This window comes from Neovison vison, chromosome 4 (assembly GCF_020171115.1).
Source record: "Neovison vison isolate M4711 chromosome 4, ASM_NN_V1, whole genome shotgun sequence".
NCBI classification, from domain to species: domain Eukaryota; kingdom Metazoa; phylum Chordata; class Mammalia; order Carnivora; family Mustelidae; genus Neogale; species Neogale vison.
In genome coordinates this window covers 4,532,399-4,552,038 of record NC_058094.1, presented here as the reverse complement: position 1 = coordinate 4,552,038, position 19,640 = coordinate 4,532,399, and the positions used below count along the sequence as shown (strand labels likewise).

At 51.9% G+C, this 19,640-nt stretch overlaps 1 protein-coding gene across 1 annotated transcript in view; it reads right to left on the bottom strand.

Annotated features, from left to right (window-relative positions):
• COL22A1 (collagen type XXII alpha 1 chain) overlaps positions 1 to 19,640 on the bottom strand; it is a 219,148-nt gene that overhangs the window by 67,191 nt on the left and 132,317 nt on the right. The window contains exons 33-39 of the mRNA XM_044247081.1: positions 19,418 to 19,471; positions 18,640 to 18,693; positions 17,304 to 17,357; positions 15,509 to 15,562; positions 12,730 to 12,834; positions 11,542 to 11,586; positions 4,975 to 5,052 (exon numbers count right to left, since the gene is read on the bottom strand). Coding sequence (XP_044103016.1) covers positions 4,975 to 5,052; positions 11,542 to 11,586; positions 12,730 to 12,834; positions 15,509 to 15,562; positions 17,304 to 17,357; positions 18,640 to 18,693; positions 19,418 to 19,471 — 444 coding nt within the window. The remainder of the gene's footprint in view (positions 1 to 4,974; positions 5,053 to 11,541; positions 11,587 to 12,729; positions 12,835 to 15,508; positions 15,563 to 17,303; positions 17,358 to 18,639; positions 18,694 to 19,417; positions 19,472 to 19,640) is intronic.

Here is a 19,640-nt window from a genome sequence, read left to right as displayed (position 1 = left end):
GCACGTCTTTCCAGAGAGCAAGGACGGTATCAAAGATTTCTAGGCTTGTGTCAAAGGCACCCAGGGTCAACGGGACAAGCCCCTACTGGCACCAGCTGAGACAAAGGGACGTCAAAAGGAAACACAACCAGACTACAAGGAAACACATCAAATGTGCTTGAATCCAGGAGTTCAAAATTACTGATGGAAAACAAAAGACCGAGTTAACCATCTTCGCGAGATGCAAAAGAATCGAGTTGTTATGCGACAATAATTGAAAGGAAAGACTGGAACATCCGTTCCTATCCTGCCTCCCACATGAACTGTACCACTGGGTATGTCTATTGTAACTGAGGGACCTCTCCTGCCTCTAGAAGTATTCTAGCAGATAGATGAAAAAGAACTGGTAGGACAAGAAAGGCATCAATTTGCAAACCTTGATGTGCTAATTGATCTAAGCATTGGACATCAAAGAGTGTGAACATCACAAGGAGAGAGACCACCAGACCCCAGTGCCTCCTAAAGGAAGCGCACACTCCCTGTGAAGTCTTGCCAGCAACATCAAGCCTGAATCTGATCAAGGCTCTAGGCACAATTACGGATGTACAGGAAACGCGGGACAGCGCAATGTGTTAAACAATTAAATTAACAAACTCCAGGCTTTGTCTCTGGAAAAGACTCCTAAGCATGAACTCATCAGTATCTCTGCCCTGCCGAGAGCCTGTCAGAATGTGTGTGTGTGTGGGGGGGACCCTAGCTCTGTCACATCCCAAGTGTCCCTTCAGGCAAGTGGCATTCCCCTCTCTAACTCATTTGCAACCTGAAAAGGAGAAAGGAACCCGCTGGTGTGGACGCCCTGCTCGCTGCTGCCCCCCGCAGGCCGACCGGCATACTGGTGGGATGCTTTAACTTTCCGCAGCTTTCATCTCTAGTCTAATTACTCCCTCCAGGATGGGGAGTTCAAAAAACACCTCTTAAGGACCCTGACACATTTTACTGCACATAATCAGCTCATGCTTCCTTCTCCTATCAGGCTGTCAATCTAACAGCCAGCCAGTCCCGTCCGATGTGTGTCTCTGCCTACTACTCCAAGGGAGGCATCAGGACGAGAGAGTCCAGGCAGGGGAAGGAAAGGCGGGATCCAAAGATGCAAGGCAGGGTGCCAGATGTTATTACTGATATTACCGTGTTGTCACCTCCCAACACCCCTGTTGCAGCAGCAGAAATTGTTGGTACTCGACCCGTGAAGAAGCTCATAGAACCGGAAGGTTCGAGTTTCAGGAAGCCCAGCTGTCGGTGGGAATCCCACCCTGGCTGGCCTTGAGCTCCTGGGTTCAGGGAGGTTCACGGCAATTTGATCTGCCCTCAGGCCTAGGCTGGATCATTTCTAAGCATTTAACACCTGGCTAAAGCAGATCACAAACAACCTGAAGATTAAAGGGATTTTTTGTTAATGCTTTGAAGTAAGAGGCCAACACTCCCCGCCACTGCTTCCCCATCTGCGCCCCTGTCCAGTGAAGGCACACAGGTTGGCGGGGAAAGCCAGGGCTCCCTTCCAGGGGGTCGGCACTGCTCCTGGACGTCAAAGGCCCCAGAGTATCACGCTCCAGGAGGAAGAACGTGAGGAGTAACTTTTAGGCTGATCCATCCTTAATGGAAATGAATAATCCTGCTCAGCCTGCCGAAGCCACAGGCGAAGAGAACTGGCTTGGGGGGATGTGGGAAACGATGTGCATCCTGCCCTGGACCAGCTGTGTGACATGGGCCAAGTCACTCTGCCTTGTGAAGCTCGGACTGTTTCCCGGGAAAACAGTGACATAGGAGACACGGTCAGCGCCCGTCTCTAAATGCCCTGAACACACAGGAACCTGGCAGCATCCTGGGCTTTCCATTGCCACAGGACCGCACTTGGCCCAAGGGCAGGGCAGGCAGGGAGCTTCTGGGAGTCGCCTTCACCCACTGGCCAATAGGAATGGGCACACAAACACCCCTGCCTCAACCCCCTGTCAGACCACAGCTCCGCCGTGTGCCCACGCCTCCTGGGCTGTCTGTGGAGGGGAGCCCTGGTTGTCTACTGTGAAAGCCTGCTCATGAACACGCCCTCCCTTGCTTCCCCTCCTTTCCCCACAACAAAATGCCCTAAGTGGTGATTTCTGGAGCATTTCCCAAATAAACTCCTGGCCCTTGCACCCTGTTCTCAACAGAGTCTTCAGCAGAATCCAGCCTTCAGCTGGTGGTTCGGCAACTTCCAGGGGACTCCAGGTGGTGGTGGGTGGGGCGTCCGTGCTTCTAGCCCTGGTTCCCGGCCAGACACACGCCACTCATGGCCACGTTCCCATGAAGGGACAGTGGTATCCTCGGCAGACCCACATCCCTGGCATCACCCCTTCCTCCCCTCCTCTGACGCTCAGGGCATCCCTGCATTCTCTGTGCAGAATCCCAGGCCAACAGGAGCCTAGGCAAAAGGCCAAAGACAAGATTTATGAAAACTCTATAAGGTTGTGTCCACCACAGAAGCTCATAATAAGTTGAAGTGGAGGACAGACAATACCAGGCTGATTTACAGCTCCTGGGGAGCAGCCAGCCAATTACTTTTCAGGTGGAATCGCTTAGGCACGAACATATTTCATGGTGATTTCAGGCAGCTCTGAACCTGGAGGGGGTATGGAGAGCGTCCAACTCTGCCCACTGGCTTTCTGATTCAGGGCTTGACACCATGAGTCCTTAGGGAGCAGACGGGGACCTCCAGAGCCCAACTGAGGGACAATGGGGCCTACAAACAGCTCACAGATTCCCTTGCAAAAAGTCTTCTAGTCTACGGGTCATTCCTTCAGGAAGCAGAATCCTCACTCCAGCAGATTTGGGAAAGAAGGAGAAGGAGAATTTCAGCAAAATTCTCCCTACGAGAAGGAGTCTGAACTACTATGTTTCTTCACGGCAATCTTTGGCCAGAGTGTTCCTTTTAGCTACCAAAAAAATGAAAAAAATAGCCGACAAAGTTGATAGAAACATGTAGGAGGGAACTGTGCTCCCTGAGAATTTCTTTTAAGAAAAACAAAGTAACTCTAGACATTCCCAGGGGGATTCCATACACCTGTTCCATCCATGGTTTCTGGGGACATTTGGGAAGACAGGTGTCCCACTGCTAGGGGTGTGATAGAAGGGAAGAAGTCACCTCTGGTGGGGAGCCAGTGAGGTAAGATAGGGGCAGGGGGAGTGGATGGGGATGCTGTGGAGATTTTGGGGACAGAGTGAGATGCCCAAGACCAGTGCTGGGATGTCAGAGGACCACAGAGGGAAGGAAAGGAGGTTTCTGCTTGACAAGTGATATTATGGGGAAGAATCCACATTTCCCCTTCAAAGTGTCTGAGAGACAAATGAAGAGTGGTGTTCCTTTAATTGTTTTCGACTATGGTCTGCACTTCTTGAATGCAAAACCAAGCCGAGACTGGGGCCATGTGCTGCTCTGGTCCATGCCGGGTTCACCTTGAATGGGGCAGAGTTAGACCGCACTTCTGGGTTAAGCAATGCTAATCTGGGTAGCGTGGATATTATGAGGCTTAGCATTAGAAAAGGACTGGGTATTTGAGCTCTTTTAAATAATAGTAAGACAGTGCTACAGACTGAATGTCTGCATCTCCTCCAGACTCTTATGTTGAACCCCAAACCCCCTTGTGATGGTATTTGGAAATGGGGGCTTCCAGAGGTGACTAGGTAATGGGAGTAGAACGCTTATGACTACAATTAGTGTCTTTACAGGGACCCCAGAGGTCCTCTCTTTACAAGACTCTCTTTTTACAAAGACCCTCTCTTTACAAGAGACCCCAGAGGGGCACCTGCGTGTTTCAGTTGGTTAATTGGCCAACTCTTGATTTAGGCTCAGGTCATGGTCTCAGGGTCTTGGGATTAATTTTAAGCCCTGTGTTGGGCTCCATGCTGGGTGTGGAGCCTGCTTAGGATTCTCTCTCTTTCTCTCCCTTTGCCCCTCTCTCTGTTCTCTCTCTCTCTCTTAAAAAGAAAGAAAGAAAAGAAAAAAGTCAATACAATCTTAAGGTGCATTATTAACATACTGTGTGTCTTCAGCAAAGGACAGACCAAATCAGAAGATAAGGCACCAGGATGGAGAACAAGCCTTAAATTCTGAAGGCTATAATTCAGTAAAAGAGAGCAGGAGGTGTGCTTTTTGTGGTACAAAGGGAAGAATCAGAAGCAATGGATAGAAGACACAGAAGACCATATTCTGATTCTCGATGAGAAAAATTTCCAATAAATGTCTCTTCTCTATGGAAATAAGTGTCTAAATTTCAAAGCCAGATGTACTGGCTTTGAAAGGAGTATGTCTTCTTTTTCTAGAGATATTCAGGTGGAGGCTGGTTGAAAATAATATCTGTCTTCAACTTGGGTGGGGTCCCGGGCACCCCTGGTCCTTGCAATCTCTTATAACCCCCGGAATCACCACCACCTCTAAGAAGTCGGCAGACTCACTTCGGTCAGACTGACGTGACTCGTTCATCACACTACCAACGGGAGGACCACACCACGAATTTCATTTTAGGGACTATATTAAAACCTTCCTTGATTCTATTTATGTCCTCACCTGATCCTAACTGGAGGCAGGGGGTGGTGGACTGCATTTGGCCTAAAGACACGAAAGCACATTATCTCTCCACATCACACCCCTTCCCCAGACAGTTCGGCTTCACTGGCTATACCACAGATTCGCAAAAGTTTTTCCTTTTTAATTTTAATGAGATTTGTGCTTTCTTCTTTCAATCAGAGAAGTCTTGGTCGCCTCAAAAGCCTTATTCCCATTCGAAGTACACCAAGTTCTAGAACAAAGCCAGTGGACAGGTCTACGCCCCCCCCCCCCGACTGACTCGAGGACCAGTGACGCGCTCCTCGGTTAGAGTCTTTGCAGGCAGGCCCCGGGAGCCAGCAGGGAGTGGCAGTGTGGCTCTAGGGAGGGGAGGAAGTTCTGGAAGAATAAAGACTCACAGGAGGGCCAGCTACCCCGATGCCTGGGTCGCCACGGTTGCCAGGAGAGCCAGGGATCCCGGGTGCCCCTCGGTCCCCCTAGAGAGAAGAAAAATAAGATGATGAGGTCAGTTCTGGGAAGGACAGAGCCAGCACACAGAAGGAATTATGCCCCCTCCCACCATCTTGCCTGCACTACCCATCAGCGTCTCTCCTGCCACGTGGACTCCGCATGTCCCCACGACCCCCAGGCAGCCCATCACCCACCCAGCCCACCGGCATGTGCATATCCAGCAATGCTCATCATGAACCTTTCAAAGCTTACCAGGCCCCAACCTTGATAATGCCTCCAAAAGTGCTTATAACGAGACGGCACCTCCCCTGTGACCACAGTTCCAAATTTTGCTGACCTTTCTCCAGACCTCATCATGCCCCCATCCTGACTGTGCCCCAGATTTGACTACGTACCCGTATTTCAGATCAGGTCCCAAATCACCAATAATTTACCAATAATTTGCCAAGTACCTCTATTTCCCCAGCCTCTTCTCCAGGGTTGGGAGAGGCAAGAATGACTCAGCCATAACCATTCCCTTCGAGCACAGGGGTTCAGAGGGTGTGGGTCCTGTCTTCAACACCCGTTCACAGTGGACTCAAGAAAGGGACAAGTTCCCCGAGCTTCAGTTTTACAAAGGTAGGTAGCCACAATGGCAGCCAGGTCAGAGACGGTGTATTCATAAAACAAGGATACGTGCTCTGAGTGCCGTCCTGACACAGCCTGGCCCGGCTCTCTCTGTCAGTTAGCCATTGTGGTTGTGGCCCTTCTCTTGCACCTGTCATTCTGGACTTTGATAGGAAGAGCATAAGAGAGGAATGTTTGCCATTTCCTGTAAAAGGAAGCTGAGACGGGATCATACCCTTTCATCCGCAATTTCAAAATCCTCAGCCTCCAAAAACAAGGGCTTGTCCTAACTCACTATGATCTGATGTGGACTATGGATAACCGTCATTGACCCGGCGGTGTGTGGATGCTTACATGTTTCTGATGCATCAATGTGAAAGAGTTTGATTAGGACGCTGGCCCACACACTATAGTCAATGTTAGACCTGCAGTTTGCAAACTGCTACCTTTCTAATTCCAAAGTAAACCCAGCCCACAACACACAGGGACCAGAACCCACATCAGCTGTGTGTGAGAGACGGCGCACCTGTATGAGGTCAGCTGAACTCAGCCAAGCCTCACGTGCATCGGTGGCTGATCTTGTTCAAGCTATTTAATATCCCTTCGAAGAGGTAATGCCCATGACAAATGAAAAGAGCTTCAGAAGGTTGCTGTGAAGAACCAGTGAGACACGCACAGCAATCTGATCTCAGGTGGAAATTGACATTGCTAGGCAACAGTTTGCTTATTAAGGTTTAGGTTTCTAAGCATGAAAAACATCTCATTTATCATCAGCTTAGCCGCTCACCATCATTTCAATCAGAAAACTTTACATCTGGGCCTTTAAGAAAAGTAATGTTTCTAAGATGATTCGTGTTCCTGCAGTAGGACTCTGGCCTGGATGAGTACCTAAGTCACGTACTTGCTCAACCAATGCTTGTTGTTTATTTCTTTCTAGCAGTGGTAAGGGCTGCTGGACCAAAAGATGCCCATTTCCAACACTCCATGCTGAGTTCTGAAGAGAAATCACGTTCATGGGAAGTGGGAAGGATGGGGCTTGGGACTCACAAAAGAGATCAACCAGACCCCAAATCTGTCTCTAGCCACAGCATTCCTGGCCGTTATCCTTCCAGGCCCACTGTGGCCATGCTTCCTGGGAGCTGGGGCAGCCCTCTGCCTCACCCCTGCCTCTGTACATAGGCCCCTCCTGAAATTCTCTTTGAAACCCTAGCTGGTACATTGTGTTTCTTTAGGAAAAAGGGCTGTGGCTCATTCCGTGAAATACAAGATGCTTGGGGCTGCTAGGAAATCTAATTTGTATGCGGGGGGAAGGCAGGAAGTCTAGAAATAAGACAAATACAGAGAAAAGTGTAATGAACAGAGGACGAACATGGTCCTCACGGTGCCAGTCACATGCACACTACACTAGTGAAAGACACACGTGGGAAGATTCCAAAAAGGCAGTCAGGGGCCCTTTTTAGGACAATGCCCACCTGAACCTGTAACCCTGGGCAAGTCCCACAACCTCTCTGCTCCTGAATACTTTCATCAATGAGAATGAAAGAGAACATTCTACCAAACCGTCAGGGATCTTATGAAGACTCATTTCAAAGGAAGATGTTATTTAACATGGAGTATTACAAGTATATTATTATCACTTTATTAGTGGAATTACAAGAGAGAAAACAAACCAAACACACATAAAGGCCAGATGAATCCATACCCTTTGGCATTTTAAAAATATTTAATACAGATTTCTTACCACTTTCTGTTTTAGCTGGGCTCCCCTCTTCCTCCCAAGGCTGCCTCATGAACACCAGCAAATGCTAACTACCACAAACTAGACCATGTCAACCGTCCATGTTCTAATATCTCAAACACCAACCCATCAAAGAAGACCACCTCAATCATTCAACTTCCATTACCCCACCTCTGCCTGTATTGCTCCCCATTCTCCTCTAGATATTTGTGTAGATCTTCATTAATCTTAACACCTTGTTCTCCCATTGTGTCTGTCTGACCATCTGACTTCAATGGGAGAATCTTAAAACTGGGAACCATCCATTCATTCATTTATCCATTAATTCAACAAGTATTTTTCAAGTACCTAGAATAAGTCAGACCCTATATTGGGTACATTATCAAGACACTTTTTATAAGCTTTATTTGTTTAAATAAATTCTGTGTTTGAGGGGAAATCAATTTTTTACAGAAGAGGAGGCAGGATAGAGCCGGGAGGGAATGCTCAGCCCAGCCTGGAATCTGAGTCTCTGCTAGTTCTTTTCTGCAAGGTGGACAGGCCTGGCTCCCTTCCTGTGCTTATGGCCCATTGTGATGCTTACATTTTCCCAGAGAAACAACACTTCACAGCTTAATGGATTGAGGCTTTCAACAAAGAGCCTCAAGAAAAGAAGAGAAGACCTTAATGCTCTGATTAGGCTCAAGATAAAGAAAGAAATGGGCCCATGAGCTAGGATCTGTGATACAAAGTCTAGAAAATATTTTGGCTGTAAGACATTCTGGGCCAGTCCAACAGCGTCCAGGGACAAAAGGTGAGGAAGCGTGGGTCATGGAAGGAGACTATCATTTCTTTCTACATGAGCCCTTCAGGAGTTAAATATGCTTTGCTCATTTAAACAGAAAAGGACAGAGGGTCTCAGACAGGTGAAACCTCTTGCTTCAAGTCATCTATTCTGTAGGTCGCTGAATATCCTAACCCCATTCTGTATGAAGGCAGAGCCTGTTCATTTTGCTGGAAACAGGTGCCATGCAAGAAAAGGAAAGGTGTCTGTAAGAATCTTCCTGCAGTTGTGAGTAATTAGGAAGTGGGGGTTGCTAATGAAAACCTTTATGTGGTTCCTATCCCAGCAGCTTCCCTTCAGCACCGTGGACAGCACCCGCGGGGAGGGGCCTGCTCCCAGGCGCTCTGCTTTCTCTCCATCCCTCCCTCCTTCCAGCTCAAGAGCAGCCCACTCCTCAACTAAAGACCTCTTGAATTCAAACTTACCTTCCCAATCCCAATTAACTATGGACATATTTACTTCTAAACCACATTCTAAATTACAAATGTATACGGTGTCAACACTGGAATGAGTTATCTGTTTCCATGCCTCACATATTAAATAAGAAGAAATATTCGGCCAAAGGACACCATGACTAACCTCCCCTGGGTCACCTGAAGTTGACACTAGTTGGTCAGTTGGGCCCCAGGTCGAGGCTCACTGCACTCCTGCCTCTAACATGCTTGCAGGGGTGGATAAGGGCTCTCTAGATCCCCATCTCCATGCTGCAACCCTAAAGCTGACTCCACAGGGTGATTTCATCACAAGGACCACTAATATTTATTAAGCATGAACCTGGGACACCATGAGTTAGGCAACTATTTTTATTTGTATTATATCACTGATTTTCACCCCAAACTCAGCCTGGGAGTTGAATTTACTGAACTCATAAATAGTTATCACAGGGAAAGGACACCTTAAGGCATTTCTGGTGCCCTTGTCTTCCTTTCTTCTAAGAGGCTGGAGGCTCCCTGTTGGGGAGGAAAGAGAGAGCACAGGAGCACTGCTGATGACACGTGGGGCTCACAGCATCACAGGGGGCCTCAGAGACCAGCCTCGGGCTGGCAATGGAGCCACAGGATCCTCTAGAGTCTGGATTCTGCCTCCCATTCCTCTCCACCATGCCCACTGCTCCAGGCATATGGGACAATTTTATATGCCACTAAATTCAAGACAAGTTGTTTCTGAGGGTTTGTTTTTTTCCCCCAGAAAATAGGAAGTTGCCATATATTTACTCAGATCTCTCTGAAACACTCCTGTTTCTTTTGATTATGACCATGAACAACAAAATCACTACCAGGGAGTCACATGAGTGACCATGACTTCAATCAGCACAAGCTTAGGAGGCTTATAGAGACCAGCTGCCTGAATGGAGGGAGTGGGGAACTGGAAGCAAAGAAGTTTACTGTAGAAGCAGCCAGCTCTCCTGAAGCCTCAAACTTCTCATTCCGGCTCTTATTGTCAACGAGCCTTTTACATACAATCTTAAAAACCAACACCCTCAGTGGCTATGTTGTTGGGATCCCAAAGATACAGCTCTAGCATAAAAATGGTAAACACTCCTACTATTAAGTGGATGGGGACAGGGTTTGGGATAAAGCGTCCTGTAATAGCAGCATCTATGATTTCCAGACGCGCCGTATCCTGACTAGCGCAGCTGGGAGGGGTGGGAACGCGCCGCTGGAAAGTGCTGACTCGGCAAGTGGCTGGGGGGTGGCAGGCAAGGGCACTGAAGACAGACAAGACGAATTTTTAGAATGTGTTTTCATAAATACACGCAAGTAGGCAAAAGTAATATAATGATACAACATCTGAATGAGATTTTAAATATGCATATTAAATTAAAGCAAAAAAAAATACAGAAGCATTCCAATGTAGATCATTGATGGACTGACACATGTTTAAGTTCAAGCATCGGAGTTGATCAAATCCCAGTTCGTGGGACGTGGGTGCATCCACAGTACATGCTCATCTGAGAGCACAGTCCACTTCCTGCCTCAGTGTCTCCTCCCCGGGCAGGACCCCTCCGGGAAGCTCCTTCCTCACTCCTTCCCCTTCTAATTGCTCCATACACTGTAAAATCAGGACAAACATCACCTCCTCCAAGAAGTCTTCCACAGCCAAACCAGGCTGGGCTGAGGAGGGTTCTCCAAGCTTTCTTGTGCCTCAAGCTTCCCTCTACCCTAGCACCTGCCTGCTTCTGCCTACTCGTTTATCTGCCTTTCCCTCCGATCCCTGAGCTGTGGGAGGGCTGGGAACATGTCCCATACATCACTGTTGGCCCATGGCCCACTGCAAGAGCTGACACACGGCAGCCTAGTGGACGGGCCGCAGACGCAATCATAAATGCTCTCGCAGGTGATCAGAGCATAAATGAGTCAATGAGAGAACGACTCAGTATAAAGAAAACTTCAGGGAAGTGTCCCTAGTCACACAGGAAATCTCTTCTAAAAACAGTCCCTCCTGGGGGCTCCTGGGTGGCTCAGTCAGTTAAGTGTCTGCCTTTGGCTCAGGTCGTGATCCCGGGGTCCTGGGATCCAGCCCCATGTCAAGCTCCCCACTCAGCGGGGAGTCTGCTTCTCCCTCTCCCTCTGACCCTCCCCACTTTTCATGCATTCTCTCTCTCAAATGGGTAATTTATTTTTAATCTAAAAAAAATTAAAAAAAAGAACAGTCCCTCCTGGGCCAAGTCAGCTTTTCTGAGTAATGGTTTTAAGCGAATTGAGGACGAGATGACGGATATTTACCAAAGCTTCCCGCTTTCACCCCAGGCACAGAGCTAGCCCACAAACCCAGCCTCCCCTGCGTTCAGTGTCATGAGGTTGGGGAAGTGAATTACCACTTCCAGGTCTGGCCCACAGAGTCTGTCCACTGTCTTTCCCTCATTTTCCATTGTACACTGAGGACTCGTAGCAGACTCGGGTCCTACATGGTGGGAGAGTCACCGGGCCAAAGATCGTGGTCTCTGAATGGCTGTGTGGGCCCGAGCTCCCCACCCATCATGACTCCCAGTAGGCTTACTGGGAATGACATGAAAAGGTTTAGTGTGTGAAACATCTAAAATTTGGGGATCATCTATGATTAGACTAAAAACACAAAACTGCTTAGATCTATTGCTCTGCCAGTTGGAGACCAGTGTCTTCTGCAACTTCTTTTGCCAGCAAGCATTTATTAGGCACCAACTGTATGGCAAGGACTTCAGTATCACCAGTATCAGGAGCCCTAGCGTCTTTAGCTAAGTGGGATGTGCTAAACTACAGAACGGGGAAGTGGACTGAGGTGGGAGACGTGCTTCACGATGAAACTGGGCCGGTCCCTTTGCCGGGCACCCATGACAAGACATCACGATTTGCCTGGATACACACTCACCTTGATTCCTAGCGGCCCAGGTAATCCAGGTGGCCCACGCAGCCCCTGGGGAGATGATGGATGCAAAGACAACCATGAGACCATGAACGAGCATGTACCCATCCACCCCCAGCCAAGCCGTGTGCGCCCTACGCTGTGTGCCCGAGGGAGATGAGGGTCTCACCAGGGGCTGTTGTTTATGAAGGAAAGCCCAGTTTTTGAGCTACAAGTCTCCTGTGTGTGAATTCTGCCTCAGCTGCCTACAGCCTCTGTGTGACCCTGAGCAAATCCCGGCCCCTCTCAGCTTGCTTTCCCACTTAAGGTCTTCTTCTACAGGTTCCTGCAAGTACAGGAGGGCCAGTCTTCAAAGGTGAGCTCATGGATTCCAAAGTCTGGTCTCTTTCCCATTTCCCATGATATCAAGACCTGAGGGAACCAATGAGGAGAGTCTCCAACTTTAGGCTGGAAGGTTTTGCTTGATGCAAACATGTGGCCAGATTTTTTAAAAAATCACAATTCTGCATTTGGATATATTGGCTGAAACCCAGAGTGAAGGAAGGGAGGGTCCAGTCCCTTGTGGGTTCACAGCCAAGTACTATGATTTTGGTAAGTGAACCTCATATTCCTCACCAATAATACGGGGTTGATAATACCACCTTGGTCTGAATTCTTGTTTCACTCCCAAATTCGTATGTTAAATCCTAAGGCCCAAGTGAAGGTGTTAGGAGGTGAGGCTTTTGTGAACGGGATTCCTGTCCTTGTAAGAGAGACCCCTCACCCTTCCATCATGTGAGGACACTGGGAAGTGGGCACTCTGGAACCCAAAACGAGGCCTTCCCCTGAACCTGACCACGTAGACATCCTGAACTTGGACTTCCAGACTCCATGACTGTGAGAACTAAGTTCCTGTTGTTTAGAGACACTAATTTATGGTATTTTGTTATAGTCGCCTGAAGAGACTACAAAAAGAAGTACTCACTTGTCAGGGCAGTTGTGAGAGTAAAGGTATGGTGCTGAGTGTCTGATAACCATAGTTAATGTAGTAAACCCTCACTGAGTGCCACATTCTATGGATTTATGCCATTTCTCTCCCTTAATACTTATGAGACAGTCAGTCTCTCTCTCTCCCTCTCCCCCGACCCCTTTCCTTTCCTTTTCTACTTCTAGCCTAGTCGAATGGACACAGAAACTTCTGGACCGGACACTTACCGGCTCTCCATCCTTTCCCTGTCCAGGTGTCCCAGGAAGGCCAGGAGCGCCAGGATCCCCCCTGGGACCAGCTGGTCCTGAACGCCCTTCTTCACCTGCTGCGCCCTGGAAAGAAAAAAGGACAGTTTCCCGGACCAGTGACATGCAGAAGGCAAGCTTCTTAACGGCTACCTGGCCTGTAGGGGTATGGTAGGCTTCTGGCAATAGTCTACGCTACATGACATATATGATAAATTGGACAGGGTCCCCCGAATGTGGGTGCTGAAGTCCTAATCCCCCACACCTCCGTTGAGAAACAGGATCTTTGCGGGTGAAACTCGTTGTTAGGCTGAGGTCATATGGAGGAGGGTGGCCGTTGATCCAGTATGACCAGCGTCCTTGTAAGAAGGGGAGATTTTGGACACAGGCAAGCACAGAGGGAAGACAGTATGAAGACACGGAGTGGGGCAGCCATCGATAAACCGAGAGAGGGTTCTGGAAGGGCTGCTTCCCTCATGGCCCCCAGAGGAAGCAGCCCAGCTGACACTTGGGTTGAGGACTTCCCCATGTGGTGAGAATGGCCAGGCAATGCATTTCTGGTTTAAGCCACACCACCAGTGATATTTGTCATGGCAGACTTGGGAAGCTGATACAAGGCAGAACTTGGGAATGGACAGGCCATCAGTGCTTTATAGTCCAGTCATCTACCCAGGGCACGAAAGCATCGGGTGCATGCCTTGTGGGAGGTTCTTCCATTTCTGCTTGAATTCCTCCAAGAGCAGGGAGCTCACCACCTTGCTAGGCCTCATTCCTTTATCGGGCAGCCCTGTTACACCCTGTTTCTTTACATTCGGCCACGAGTGCCCTTTCTGAAACCGTCCAGACATGTGACACTCCGCTGTGGAGTTCCGTGGACAGAATCTAACCCCTCTTCCCAGTGTGGGCCTCCAGCATCAGGAGCACAGCTCAGGGCTCTGAAGTAGGGAAAGAAGGAGGGAAAGAGCTTCTAGGACCTGGGGAGGGAGGGAGCTGGGCTTGGAGCCTGGTCTTAGCAAATGCTCACCATTTGGACCACAAAGTCTAGAGATCCCTGTGGTAGCTCTGGCTTTGGGGCTTGGGAGGAACCACATGAGCCACAGGGGTCCCTCCTTCTGGGCAAGTCTCCCTGGGGCTGAGCTGAGACATGAATGACCACAGACATTCTTTGCTGGAGAGAAGGTGCGGTAAGGAGAAGGGTTGCCAAGCAAGGGCCCCTCTCTGGAGGCCTAGGGCAGGATAGGTTTCCCAGAGCCTCAGGCCAGCCACCCGACACCGGGAGGGACAGAACGAGTGTGCCCTGGCAGCTGGGCTTCTGACCAGTTTGCAGAGCACCCTGGGTTCCCCTCCCAACGCAGCCCTGGGTCTGAGCTCTGCCCTGGCACCTGAGAGCGAAGGAGAGGTGTCTGGCTCCCTCTAGCGGTGGCTGAGGCAACCGCTCCCTGATTGCCTCTAGGCTCTCCACGGGACCTCCAGCATCTCGGTCACCCCCTTCTAAGGTCGTCAGTGCCCTACTTACTGTGTGTCCAGAATAGAGCGCAATCGTCAGACGCGGTTTAATCCAGGCAGAGCAGATGGGCCGGGGTTATTTTTTCCCCTGGCTTCATCTGGCTGCTCTGCTCTTATTACTGTAATCTACGATGGCATTATCTTCTTTCAAAACAAAAATTAGCACCTGCACCACATAAGGGTTATTATTGGGCTTATCGTCGACCAGAACTCCCAAAATCCCTCCAGATATGTCCTAGAGGTTGGCTGGTCGTTTTCCTCCACGCTGCACCGTTTTTCTCTGAGACGTATATTTTAAAACCCAGCCTCCCTGCCGAAATGCAAATGTACCATCTATTCTTGCTAAATTCTGCCAAAATAGAAAGGACAAAATGATCTCTCCTCTGAAAGGTTCTGGCTAAAGTGGACTTGAAAGGATTCCTGTCAGGACGCTGAGGCACTGGCACTTAAAGGGGCGGCTGCGGACATTCGGCCGGGCAGAGGACGTCCAGGGACGGGACACTGCTCACGGGGAGTGACAGGGGCATGGGGCAGCGGATCTCCTCCCCGGCCCTGTGCTGAGCCCTCTGATGGGTCAGTTCTGCACAACTTGTCACCGACGTGTCATCATGTCCTCGTGTTACAGATGAGAAAGTCCCTGAGCGCAGATGGCAGGCGTCTCTACCCTGGCACACTGACGTTTGCGGGGATTATGGTGGGGGGCCGCTGTCCTGCGAGTGTGGGATTGTTGGCAGAATCCCGGGTTCTACCCACTGGAGGCCCGTAGCAGGCCCTCAGCAATAAACCCCAGAGATACTTTATAAAATGCAGCTGAAACACGCTTTTGAAAGACCTTCCTCTTTTGACTCTGGGGTGTTGGTGTCTTTGGGGACACCACGACGCTCTTCCTTCTAATAAATGAAACTCTTTCTCAAACTTGGGAAGCCTTCAGGGTGCACACAGAGGTGTGGGACGGATACGCTTGTACACCGCATTGAGAGAAAGTGGGGTTTGGGGTTAGGCCCTGCTATAAGAGGTGGGGTGAGCCGTGCCCTCTCCCAGAGCCTCCTCAGGTCCCCATCTGTTCCCTAGGGGTCTGAATCGGGCCTGTTGGGAGCCTGCGAGAGGTAACTGCACGGCCTTCTCTCTCCTCTACCTAGAAAGCTCCCTCGGACCCCAGTGCCCGAACCCAGACTTAAGCGGCTCGGCTTCTGCCTCCATGGTTTCTCAAAAAGCTGAGAACAGATGTCACATGCTGACAGCAGCCACGTCTTACCTTCTCTCCGCGCTCCCCATCTTTCCCAGGGGGCCCTCTGATGCCGGGGGAGCCCTGAAAAACAGGTTATACTCATGGTAAAGTTCAAGATGGCCCATGGCCCCCAGACAAGGGTGAGCATACACCCTCATAGCCAAGGCTAACTCTGTCCCTATGGGTTCCCCATCCCTGACTTAATTCCCCAGGGTTTGGCCCTCTCTTCCCCGCCTCCCCATAGAGCCCCTCCCCATCTGCTCACTCGCTCCTGCACCAAGCCTGTGCTTCCTAGAGGTCTGCCCTCCCCGGGGCTCTGGCTCTCAGAGGGCAGGCACTGGCCTCTGCTGAACATGAGGGAGGATGAGGGTGACCTTGACGTCGCCTGCGGCTTGACTTGGAGCCCAGGCTTAAGTGCAAGTGGTCCAGGGACACCCCAGGAGGGAAACAAAGCAGAAAGAAAGGGGAGAATGGCAGACCGTACACATGGGTGCAGCCGGAGCCCGTCTCTGAGCTAGTGCAGGACGCGCCCTCCAGGGCCCCCAGGGAAGGACCCAGGGGTTCACACAGTCAGCAGCTCAGGCTCAGGCCCATCACCCTGTTCCTATGGCTGGACAATACGGTCTCTGAAAGCCAGAGAAGACCCTCCGGCCAGGAAAAGCAGGGTTGGCAGGCACCGAAGCAGGGAGAGCGAGGTGACAAAGGCCATTTTCCAGCACCACCTCTGGCGACCACCAAGGACGTGACTCAGTCTCCCTGTGTCTGCGTTTCCTCTTGGGTAGAACAGAAGCGGTGAGAAGAACCATCTCCCAGGGACCAGGGACGTCCATGAATTAACAGTCGCAGAGTGCCTACTACAGATGCGGGGGCACCTGGGTGGCTCAGTTGGTTAGGCAACTGCCTTCGGCTCAGGTCATTTTCCTTTAGTCACGGGATCGAATCCCTCATCAGGCTCCCACCTCCACGGGGAGTCCGCTTCTCCCTCTGACCCTCTCCCCTCTCATGCTCTCTCTCTGTCTCTCTCTCAAATAAATAAATAAAATCTAAAAAAAAAAAAAAACAGGTGTAGCCATGTGGAAATGGCCCATGTGTGTCCTCTAGTCGGCTGTATGATCCTTGTGGGCTGATGAACCCGCAGGACTGACCTCGGTCCACTTCAGGAGGACGCACTCTCTGCTGCCCCAGGACTGAGAGGCACCAGGCGTTTTACGGCAGAATGTTAAAGCTGAGATCCATGCCGACCGTGGGTCTCAGGGTTAGCCTGCCATCGGATGCCTGGGGCCCTGTGAGTAAGGACTCCTCAGGGTGGGGATGGGGCACAGCGATGTCCGTGGCCATCAGCAGCCCTCAGGCATGGCTGCTCTCTCCCATTTGAGGGTGAAAGGCTGAGGCCCCAGGGAGTATCCTGCATGGGTCTCCGCATGAGCCTGTGGCCGGGCCCTGATCAGCACTGAGGGACCCTAAGGGTCTGGACCCCTGCGAATCCTTGAGCTTTGTCCCGTCTCTTCCAAAGGCAGGATCGGAGGCTGACCGCAACTCAATGAGGTCGACAGGCTTCCTGCGGTTTCCTGCAGTTCTCACAGTTTTTGTTCTCCCTCAGAGGTCTGAGGAGCGACCTCGAGCCTGGGGCTGGTGAACTTTCTGGTGACCCTGTCTGGGACGCCCATTTCTCCATCTGTAAGTGGGGGCAGGGATGCCTGTGCCTGCCCCCCCACACCCCGGCCCACCTGCTGCAGGGAGAATAAACATTTTCATGGGGAGGGGCGGGGTGGGGGGCTGCGGATTCCCAAGCTGCGCTGGTGCCCCACCCCCCATGACTCACCGCACTTCCGGGGGGGCCGCTGGCGCCAGGTGGGCCCATAGGTCCAGGACTGCCCTATTCAGAAGCGGAAGTTTAGAAAGTCCCGAGGTATCGACGAACAGTCCCCGGGCGTCCCTCCAAACCTGCCTTCTCCCCAGTTCACCGTAACTTGCTGCTTCTGACCCGATGTTCCCTCCGCCGCAAGGGGAACCCCCCCCCCGTGTGTGTGCGGCGGTGCCCAGCCGCCAAACCTCCCGTGAGTGGGACTCCGGCACAGCCGTGGAAGACCGGAGGGCAGAAGGGCTCTCAGAGGTTCCTTAAGATCAAGGCACAGAGGGGGCAGAGGTGATGTGTGCGCGTGCACTTATGTGCGAGTGTGTGCACGCCTGTGTGTGCTGTCTTTGACAGGTGAGTGAGGAAATGCGGGAATGCTTCCCGGAGGAAGTGGACTTGAACTAACATTGAGGGTTAACGACGATTCCCCAGGAGGAGGCGTGCGGGTCAACACCATGCAGGTGGGAAGCAGGCAGCTCTGCAAAGACTGGAGGCTGCTCCTGCTTCTGCAGGCCTCCGAGCCTGCCTCGGCTTCACTGCCCTGCAGGCTGCCCTCCAGCCAGACTCTACTAGCCGGAGGAGCCTTCTGTCCCCGCCCTGCGACATCCAGGTTGGCCACCGCCCCTGACTGACCCCATTCCCATTTGCCCATAGGCCCGGATGGCCTGGGTGTTCAAGCCCCTACAGCAGGGGACCTCTAACCCACGGTCCCAGGAGCGTGGCTGCCGCCTGTGTCTACTTGTCCCTCTAACCACCACCAGGCTTCAGAGAGTCGGGGTAGAGGTGGCCTCATTCCACACGGGAGTCTGAGCTCTGTGGCCCCGCGTGACACATTATTTCATCAGCCCCAGGGGTCCAGGGTCCACCCCAAAGAGACTCTGGCCCCGCAGGAGGCAAGGCACAGCAGCGGAGAGCTCACGTGAAGGCACCTGTCTGCCCGTGTCCCCAGCGGCACCTGTGTGCTGGGAGTTTCGACAGGACATGGGCATCACAGCATGTGTGCATGCTGGTTTTAGAATATGAGTAGGTATGAGTGCGTGTTCGTATGTCCCCATGGGCATTGCCCCTGCACGTGTGGAAGGAGACTCCGTTTATGGGCTGGGCACATGGACAAAGCCGTGAAATGCTGAAAATGCTGCAGAGCCCGGGGCGTCTCTCCTGGTCCTCACTGCTCCAGGGGTGCCCAGCCCTGGTCAACGGCTCAACCCCTCCCTCCCATCAGCCCAGAGCTGCGAGCCCGGGGGCATGTGCCCAGCACAGCTTCCCTCCGCGGGCATGGGGGGCGGGGGGTGGGAGGACTCACAGGGTTTCCAGCTGCTCCCGGTGCCCCACGTGGGCCTTCTTGTCCCTTGGTGCCCTGCCCAGGACACAAAAAGGGAGGTGAGACATCCTGGGGAAATTGTCCTCGTCCCCCAGCAGGCCATCTCGGGGATGGCCTGCTCGTCAGAGTCAGGAGATGCAAACTGTAGGACAGGAGCAGAGTCCGAAGCGCAGGGAAACCACAGCCCCCTGCCTGTGGGGCTCGGCTTGTCCCGTCTCCGGGGGTAGATGTCAGCGCTGACACTTTATGATATAACCAGGGCTCACAGGACAGGATGGCCCAGGCGCACAGAGACAGCCGGGGGCCCCCTGGGGTTGAACCCTCCACAGGTCACTCCAAAGGGAACCTCTCCAGAGAATGTGCCTGAGGGAGGCTGTTTCTAAGAAGCCCAAGCAGTGGAAAATGACAACAAATTCAAAATGCTAAACCACGTGGTCCCTTACATCAGAGCTGCAGATCAGAGCTGGGAGGGAGGGGTTTCCTGCATCCGAACCACCCCCTGCCCTAACATCGCTTCCCCATCCAGGGATCCAGAGGCAGCACCCATCCCCAGGGCTGCGTTTTGGGGGGCCTTGTGAGTGCCCTCAGCCCTGGGGCACTGGGTGCACGGCCCCTGCGGCAGTGCCCCCTGGTGGGCAGCCCCCAAACGCCAGGCAACGCGGACCAGTGGAGTGGGGAGCAGGCCATGGGGGGTGAGGGGGGCGGTGGCTGGTGGGGATCCCGCACCTCAGAGCCCACAGGGGGAGAAAGGGTTTCTTACCGGCGCTCCAGTGGGTCCCCGAGGCCCCAGTTCTCCAGGATGGCCCTGGGGTCCCTGCAATGCAACAACCATCAAGGAACTAGGTCACCTCCCTGCTCTTAGTAGAGGGGGTGGGGCAAGGACACGTGCAGCAGGTTTGATTTGGGATCCACAGTGAGGACAGCCTCGGAGCCCTGAGGAAGGAGGGACGGACTGCATTCAGCTAGCGGGGAGCCTGCAGGTA